This window comes from Terrapene carolina, unplaced genomic scaffold, assembly GCF_002925995.2.
Source record: "Terrapene carolina triunguis isolate 2854851 unplaced genomic scaffold, T_m_triunguis-2.0 Scaffold67, whole genome shotgun sequence".
In the NCBI taxonomy this organism is placed as follows: Eukaryota; Metazoa; Chordata; order Testudines; family Emydidae; genus Terrapene; species Terrapene triunguis.
Genome location: NW_020664418.1, coordinates 45,527,391 through 45,535,406, shown reverse-complemented (window position 1 = coordinate 45,535,406; position 8,016 = coordinate 45,527,391). Strand labels below are relative to the sequence as shown.

General features: G+C 48.5%; 1 protein-coding gene across 1 annotated transcript in view; it reads left to right on the top strand.

The window, feature by feature from the left end:
- Positions 1-8,016, top strand: part of PCSK6 (proprotein convertase subtilisin/kexin type 6) — a 121,872-nt gene that overhangs the window by 83,724 nt on the left and 30,132 nt on the right. Inside the window, exons 12-13 of the mRNA XM_024214306.3 lie at positions 3,332-3,520; positions 5,410-5,546. Coding sequence (XP_024070074.2) covers positions 3,332-3,520; positions 5,410-5,546 — 326 coding nt within the window. The remainder of the gene's footprint in view (positions 1-3,331; positions 3,521-5,409; positions 5,547-8,016) is intronic.

Sequence of the window (8,016 nt, the reverse complement as noted above, 5' to 3'; positions counted from 1 at the left end):
GCTCAAGCCCTTTGGGGCAGGGGTTGAGCAGACTAGCCGTTCAGGGGTTCAGGTTCCTACCTGAGCGTTGGGTGAGGGGGAAGCCTGCCACCCAGGAGTGGGGGTGGCAGGGGGGGACGCAGGCCCACCCACTCCACTGCGTCCCGGCCCGGGGCCCTAGCAGCGATTGCTGTCGCTGCCGGTCAGTGGGGTGTCCTGACCGAAACACACTGACATGGGTTCACAGGCCTCTGCAGCCTGACCTGGGTCGGCTACCCCCGGGCCACTTCCGTGTTCCCCCTCGGGGCTTACCTCGGCGGCAGTGCTGGGTTCGGGCCAGTCCAATAGCATCGGCTCCTCGGGAGCGGGGCTTGGGGGCTGGTCCGGCAGTTCTTCCCCAGGATAGCTGGCACAGGGCAGACTCGGCTCCTCGTCGGGGCCGTTGGTCTGGGGCAAGCTGGGCCAGTCCTTCTCGGGATAGCTGGCCCGCGGCAGGCTGGGCCAGTCCTCCTCGGGGTGCCGAGTCCATGGCAGGCTGGGCCAGTCCTCCTCGTGATGACGGGTCCGGGGCAGGCTGGGCCAGTCCTCCTCAGGATACCTGGCGAGAGGGAGGCTTGACCGGCGTGGGGCGTTAGCAGGCGGCTCGCGGCCTGCGGCCGCCTCCCAAGCGGGAGCTCGGCCCGGGACGTCTGCTCTCTCTGGCGGTCTGGCTGCTACTGAGCTTTGGCGGCGGGCTTTTATACTTCCGGGTCGGGGCCGTGACCTCGGAGGGGCGGGCCCCAGACCCGGTGGCTCCACCCACGCTGGGGTTGGAGGCAGCTCTACTCTGCCGGAGGCGGAGGGGGGCCACGCCGGCTCACTACAGACCCTCATTTCAATCCAAGGAGGAATGTGGCCCCAGTAATAATAATACTAATTAATAATGAATAAAAAGTTTGTGACTCATAAGTCAGAGATCTTTGAGGACAGTTCAAAACAATCTGGTTACCACTGAGCACTTCAGCAGATTGGTGTTATGGGTAGGCCAATGTATTGTGATGCAGATAGCATCGATTTGTTACTGTTTGTTGTGAAATAATAGGAAGCAATGAGTAAACAAAACAAAAGAAGTTGAACTGGGGAAACGCCAATTGAGGTTGGCGAGTGAAGGAAGTGCTCCCAGATTCTTCTTTCATTAAGCAGCCCCTTTGGCTCCTTGTTTAGCCTGAGTATGTGGAAAAAGATGGAAAAATAAGATAAAGCTACAAAGAGTGATTCCCTGCTGTATTACTTCAGTTTCACTCAGGTGCAACTCCAGTGAGTTCAGTAAAGTATCACTGGAGTAAATACTGTAGTGACCTGGTGAGAACCAGGTCCTATGTCTTAATAGCTGGTGGGAGTGTTGTACGTGTTACCTACCTGAAGTCAGGTGTAACTGAATTCAGATTCTGTAGCCCAGTCCCTGAGGTTTAAACACAGCATTCCTCTTGCTGGCGATGTCCCCAAAAGACCTGGCTTGCTAGAGCTTCAGGCCATTTTCGTGCTGCATTAAGTAATTTGTGAAGTCTGTCTGGAACGAGTAAGATGTTTTGGCCTCCTGGTGGTGTCCAGTGTTTCTGATTACTAACTCCAATAAACTTTTTCTGAACCCTGAAGATGACTGGAAATTAGTCTGGCTAGATGCTTTTTTTCCGATCTTGCATAGAAACAGTTTATAGCTAGTCAGGTACAACATAATGTGGAACTGCAGTGGGCTGCACATCGTTCCAAAACGTTTCCCCAGATGCTGCTGTGGTGGGTTCTGTTTCACGTGGGTGTTGTAGAACTGAACTGATAAGTGTCAGACACCTACACAGCAACAGATTTCATGTATCATCTGTCTGCCGTCAAATTCCGTTTTGAGCTGGATGCAAAGCCAACCTGAGGGCTCTGGCATGATGGGTGATGTAAGGAGTGACTGGAGAAAAGCTGGGATGTTCTGAATAGCCAGCCCAGGCCCCGGTATAACCTTGGCTTAACTCTTGTCTTATACTTAGATGGGAAACTCTTTGGGACAGGGACCGTCCTTTTGTTCTGTGTTTGGACAGCACCTAGCACTGGTGCTGGTCCATGACTAGGTGCTACAGTAATACAACTAATATATAATAACCATGGCTCTACATAGAGCCTCTCAGTGTAAAATACCATGTTAAAATGTCCATGTTACTGTTGCTTTGGACCAGAAGGACTAGCTGACAAAGCCACTAAACCAGCCAAGACTACGAATTTCTGAAGCAAGTCATGAAGAGAGAGGAGCATCTTCTCCTTTGTTGCATGCAAACAATGTTTTCAAATACTTACAAACCCTCCCAGGGAATTACATCACTGTTTATAATGATTTAGATTATTTTTTTATGACTAAGGCAAAATAAAGTCACGCTATGTAATCCCTGCGAGAATCCGGAGCGTATGCTTGGCAGTATCCCCAGAGGAAACTTGGGGAATAATAGAAAAACTGCTCCCTCCAATAAATTATACATTAATAACATGGCTGAGAAGTTCACTGGGAACTAATCCTTTGACGGGTGGCGATTGTTTGTGTAGTTAAGAATGTGGTCGCTTCAATTTGAAAATCTCAGTTGTAAAGGATCCAGCAACTGATATGAGCAAACATCGAGTCCCACCGGGCTAGGTTTGGAAAGCAGGGTTTTAAGAGCAGTTGTGGGACTGCTGTTCTTGTGTGATCAGCACCTCTAGGGCATGTGTTATGGAATGAGCCAGTGCTGTAGATTCCACTCAGTGTTCTACAGAGTAGCCAGAAAAGTTTGATCAAAGGAAGGAACACAGTGGAGTACTTTAAAGATTGTTCCATAATCTCCCAGCCCTGTGGGGGGGGGTGTCAAATTCTGCTCCCTTTGTGTCTGGGTGCAGGAGACCCTGCCACAGTGTGACTCATTCACTTCTGTCTGGGAGGCAGGATCTGGGGAGCCTCTGCAGGGGCCACAAACCCTTTTTGCACTGCAGAGCCCACTTCTTTGGGGATTCCCGTGTGCTGCTGGCAGAGGTGGAGTTGGTGGTTCCATCCACCTGCTATTCGCTTCTGGAGTTGACCTTGGGAGACTCCTCCAGCACTGACACAGGAGTAATGGCTGTTTGCAGGGCTGTCAATTGCTTTTGTGCCCATAGACCTCCCCAGAGCCCAGCCTGTGGGGGCACCTCTTGGAGAAGAAGCGTCAGCGAGAACTGGCCTCGTAAAATGCAGCAGGGCCAAATCAATTACAGCCAGCAAATTCCATCTGTATGGCCATTGTCCTATTCGTTGTGTAACTCAGTTCCCCCAGCGATAGCACGTTGCTCTCCTTTCCATTGCAAACTGTCCTTGCTTCTCCTCTAGGGACATCCATGCCGACCAGACGGTGCGCACAACCACCGTGACCAACGCCTGCGCCAACCACTACGACCAGCGCGTGGTGTACCTGGAGCACGTCATAGTGCGAGTCAGCATTGAGCACCCTCGGCGTGGAGACTTGCAGATTAACTTAACTTCTCCTTCAGGGACGGAGTCTCAGCTCTTGGCAAGAAGGTTAGAACGGCTGAATCTATCTGGCCATGCGGTTGCAGTAGCAGACGCAGGGCCAGGTTAGCCTGGGACTGGCTACCATCATGTTTTGCATTTTAAAAGAAGGGGCGACTTTTCCCTCTTCCTTCCCCCTCTAACCCCAAAAATGGATATGCTTGACTGGGACATGGTGAATCTGCACAGAACTCTCCTGGAAAATGTCAGGCCTGAAGGGGAATTCGGTGGAAGGCTTAATGAAACAAAGTGCTGAAACGGTTAATTTTGAAAATGTCAAAATGAGGCCTAGTGCCAGAAGATCTGGGGAATTATAGACCTGTCAGACTAACTTCGATATCTGGAAAACACTGCAACTGATTATTATACAGTCAATTGGTTATTATACCTAAAGCAGTGTTTCCCAAACTTGGGACGCCGCTTGTGTAGGGAAAGCCCCTGGTCGGGCCGGTTTGTTTACCTGCCGCGTCCGCAGGTCCGGCCGATCACAGCTCCACTGGCCACGGTTCGCTGCTCCAGGCCAATGGGAGCTGCAGGATGTGGTGGCCAGTACGTCCCTCAGAAACACTGACCTAAAGGATAACAGAGTCATAACAACATGGATTTGTCAAAAACAAATCATACCAAATCAACCTAATTTCCTTCATTGACAGAGTTACTGGCCTGGTGGATATGGGGAAGTTTAGTCATGATCTATCTTGATTTTAGTAAGGATTTCGGCACAGTCCCACATGTCAATCTCCTACATCAAATAGGCAAATGTGGTCTAGATGAAAATATTATAAGCTGGGTGCAGACCTGTTTGAAAGGCGGTAGTCAAAGAGTAGCTGTCAATAGTTTGCTCTTGAACTGGGATGACGTATCTGGTGGGGTCCCACAGGGGTTTGTTCTGAGTCCAGTATTATTATTTAGCATTACTTAGCATTTTCATAATGATGTGGATAATGGAGTGGAGAGTACGCTTATAACATTTGCTGGGGACACCACCCTGGGAGGGGTCTCAATTACTTTGGAGCTCAGGATGAGAATGACCTTGACAAAATGGAGAAATGGTCTGAAATCAACAAGATGAAATTCCGTAAAGACAAGTGCAAAGTACTACTCTTTGGAAGAAGGAAAAAAATGTGCATAGTTACAAGACGAGGAATAACTGGCTAGGCAGTAGTACTGCTGAAAAGGACCTGGGAATTATAATGGACCACAAATTGAATATAAGCCAAAAACGCGATGCAGTAGTGAAAAGGGCTATTATCATTCTGGGTGCATTAACAGGAGTGTCATATGTAAGCCACGGAAAGTAATTGTCCCTACTCGGTACTGGTGAGGCCTCATCTGGAGTGCTGTGTCCAGTTCTCAGCCCCACACTTTAGGAATGATGTAGACAAAGTGAAGAGTCCAAAGAAGAGCAACAAAAATTATAACAGATTTCGAAAACCTGACCCACGAGGAAAGGTTTAAAAAAAAAACTGGACGTGTTTAGTCTTGAGAAAAGAAGACTGAAGGGGAACCCGGCAGGTAATGTAGACATACCCTGAGGCCTGGTCTACACTGTGCCACAGTGTAGACTACGGAGGTGTGAATTGCAGAGTGCACCAAACTGTTGCATTCTATCTGCCCCACGTGGAGGCTTCTGGAACAACTAAAAAGTACCTAGTTCATGTTAACGTAGTCCTCTTTCAAACAGCTCTAAGTTACAGCAAGCTAGGTACCTCTTAGTTCGCGTCAGCCGTGTCCACACGGAGCAGTTCGAGCGTAGCACTGTCGGTGCACTCTGCAGTTTGCTCCCTGGTAGTCTGCACTGCGGTGACAAGCCATTAGGGTGCATATCTCTTAGCACCTCGCAGTGCACCCTGTTTAATTGTCTTGAGTAATGCATTGACGCTACTCTTCAATTGCAGAGTGTTTGATATCTCCAACGAAGGATTTAAAAACTGGGAATTCATGACTGTCCACTGCTGGGGGGAGAAGGCAGAAGGGGAATGGACTCTGAAGATCCATGACACACCAACCCACATGCGCAACCCAGAGAGGCGAGGTGAGCACACACTGTTGTCTTTCTGGATTGTCACCAGTAGCATCTGAGCTACTGATTTGGTGTGATGCTTAGAGTGCAGTTATCATGCTCATTCACTGACCGTGTCGTACGTGATGCAAATGTTTGTGCTTACCTGGAACACCTAGAGTTATGCTTTCAGCTGGGTTTGTCGGGTATAACTTTGCCATGATTCTTAAGGAAAATGTTGCAATACAAAGGATGTTATTGAGCACAGTTTCAAATGTAGGTGCAAAAAATTAGGTAGCTGCATCTACACCTAAACCTGGTGATCAATTGTGCTCATCCGCCAAGGGTAGGACAAGAAGTAATCGCCTTAGTTTGCAGCAAGGAACAATTAAGTTAGATATTGGGCAACATTTTCTAACTATCAGGATAGTTAAGCACTGGAACAGGTTATCTTGGGAGGTTGCAGAATCCCCATCACTGGAGGCTTTTAAGAACAGGTTAGACAAATACCTGTCAGGGATGGTCTAGGTTTACTTGGTCCTGCCGCAGCATAGGGGGCTGGACTAGATGTCCTTTCGAGGTCTCGTAGGACTTGATGTGATGACATCTGATGAAATTCTTTATGCTGAAGGGGTTGACGAACTTGTCTATCAAAGGATAATCTAAGAATTAATTGTAAAATTAGCATTACTTTGCAACTGAATTTGCTGACCCCAAGAACAAAGGTTACAAAATCAGAATATAATGGTTCAAAACAAAGAAATGTAAAAGCCATAATTTAATGTCCGGTGTTCTGGGAATGTGTGAATGGCCAGCTACCTACCTCCACAGCATTAGCAATTGGAGCAACAAATGCAGTTCCAGCGTGCGCAAACCTAGTGAGATTGCTTCACTAAGATCTGAATCGAGGCAGACCATGAACAGCCACCAGGCTATTGTCAAGGGACTTCTGTGGCATCAAATAATGATGACATGAAGTGTGAATTGGAGGAGGGGAATGGAGGCTTAAATTGGGTTGGTTTTTTTTAAATAATTTAGTAATTAATTTGTACAGCCAAGTTAATTTTGACCTAATTGGAGAATAATATTTCAGCAGCTGTGCTGTTATTAAGCAGCGATTAATTATTAGTAAGGCTGTGATTCTTTCACAGAGGTTGCGGAAGTCACGGATTCCATGACTTTTCTGCGACCTCTGTGACTTCCGCAGCAGCTGGTGTGGCTGACTTCAGGGCCGCCCAAGCACCTGGTCCTGGGGACAGCGCGAGCAGCGGCTGGTCCCAGGGACCGCCCCAAGCAGCGGTCCTCGGGGTGCCCCTGGGGAACGTCTGAGCAGCGGTCCTGGGGGTGCCCTGGGGACTGCCCAAGCAGCAGTGGTCCTGGGGTGGCTAGAGCAGCGGTCTGAGGCACCCGGAGGCCATCCAGAGAGCATTCCCTGGGAATAGTGGCCAGGGGGGGTCAACCCCCAGCACTGGAGCAGGGTCCCCCGCCCCCCTCCAGCAGGGACCCCCAGAGCAGCAGGGGCCCAGAAGTAGAGATTTGCTCAGGGGTATTTTTGGTAAAAATCATGGACAGGTCACGGGCGTGAATTTTTATTTATTGCCCGTGCCCTGTCCATGACTTTTACCAAAAATACCCATGACTAAATCTTAGCCTTAATTAGGGCACTGCGTTACACGGGATTTTAAAATATTTGTTCAATGAATAAAAATGAACATATTAAATCGGACCATTGCAAGAAACTGAAAAGTGTTGAAATATACAAAATATATCAGAAAAAGGAAGATATTTTCAACAAGCTTCAGATGCCTCCCCCCAACTGGCATTAGCAGAAAAAGCAAGTAAAATAGCCATCAGATTAGAGCCCCAACTAGAAGAGAATAAAGTGGAAGGTATAAGCAGCAGTAATAGGGGAAGGATGTCCTAGTGTTAGGGCAATAGCTGAGGAGTTGAGAGACCTGTGTTCAATTACCTCCTGCACCTTAGGTAAGTCACTTAGTCTCTGTGTGCCTCAGTTCCCCATCTGTAAAATGGGCATAATAATACTTCCCTAAGGTGTTGTGAAGATGAATACAGTAACAGAAGGTGAGGTGCTGAGGTTCTGTGGTGAAGGGAGCGATAACTGATGGGGAGAACCATAGATAGATTTTAAATGGCCGTGAGTCTTTTAGGGGCAGGTTTGCAAGTATAACAACTGTGGCTAGAATTTGCAGAGAGGTTCAGCACCCACATTCGGGGCCAGAATTTCAAGGGAGTTCAGCTCCAGTTTAGATACTAAAGCCAGTGGCCTGATTTTCAGCTGGCTTGTTAGGTGCCGAGCTGTTCTGAAACTGTAGCAATGGAACTGAGAGGTCAAGTCCCGCAGTTCTAGGGTTACCATACGTCCGGATTTTCCCGGACATGTCTGGATTTTTGGTCCTCAAATCCCCGTCCGGGGGGAATTGCCAAAAAGCCGAACATGTCCGGGAAAATACTCCCAGCTTTGTTTTGCCGGCATCCCTGCCCC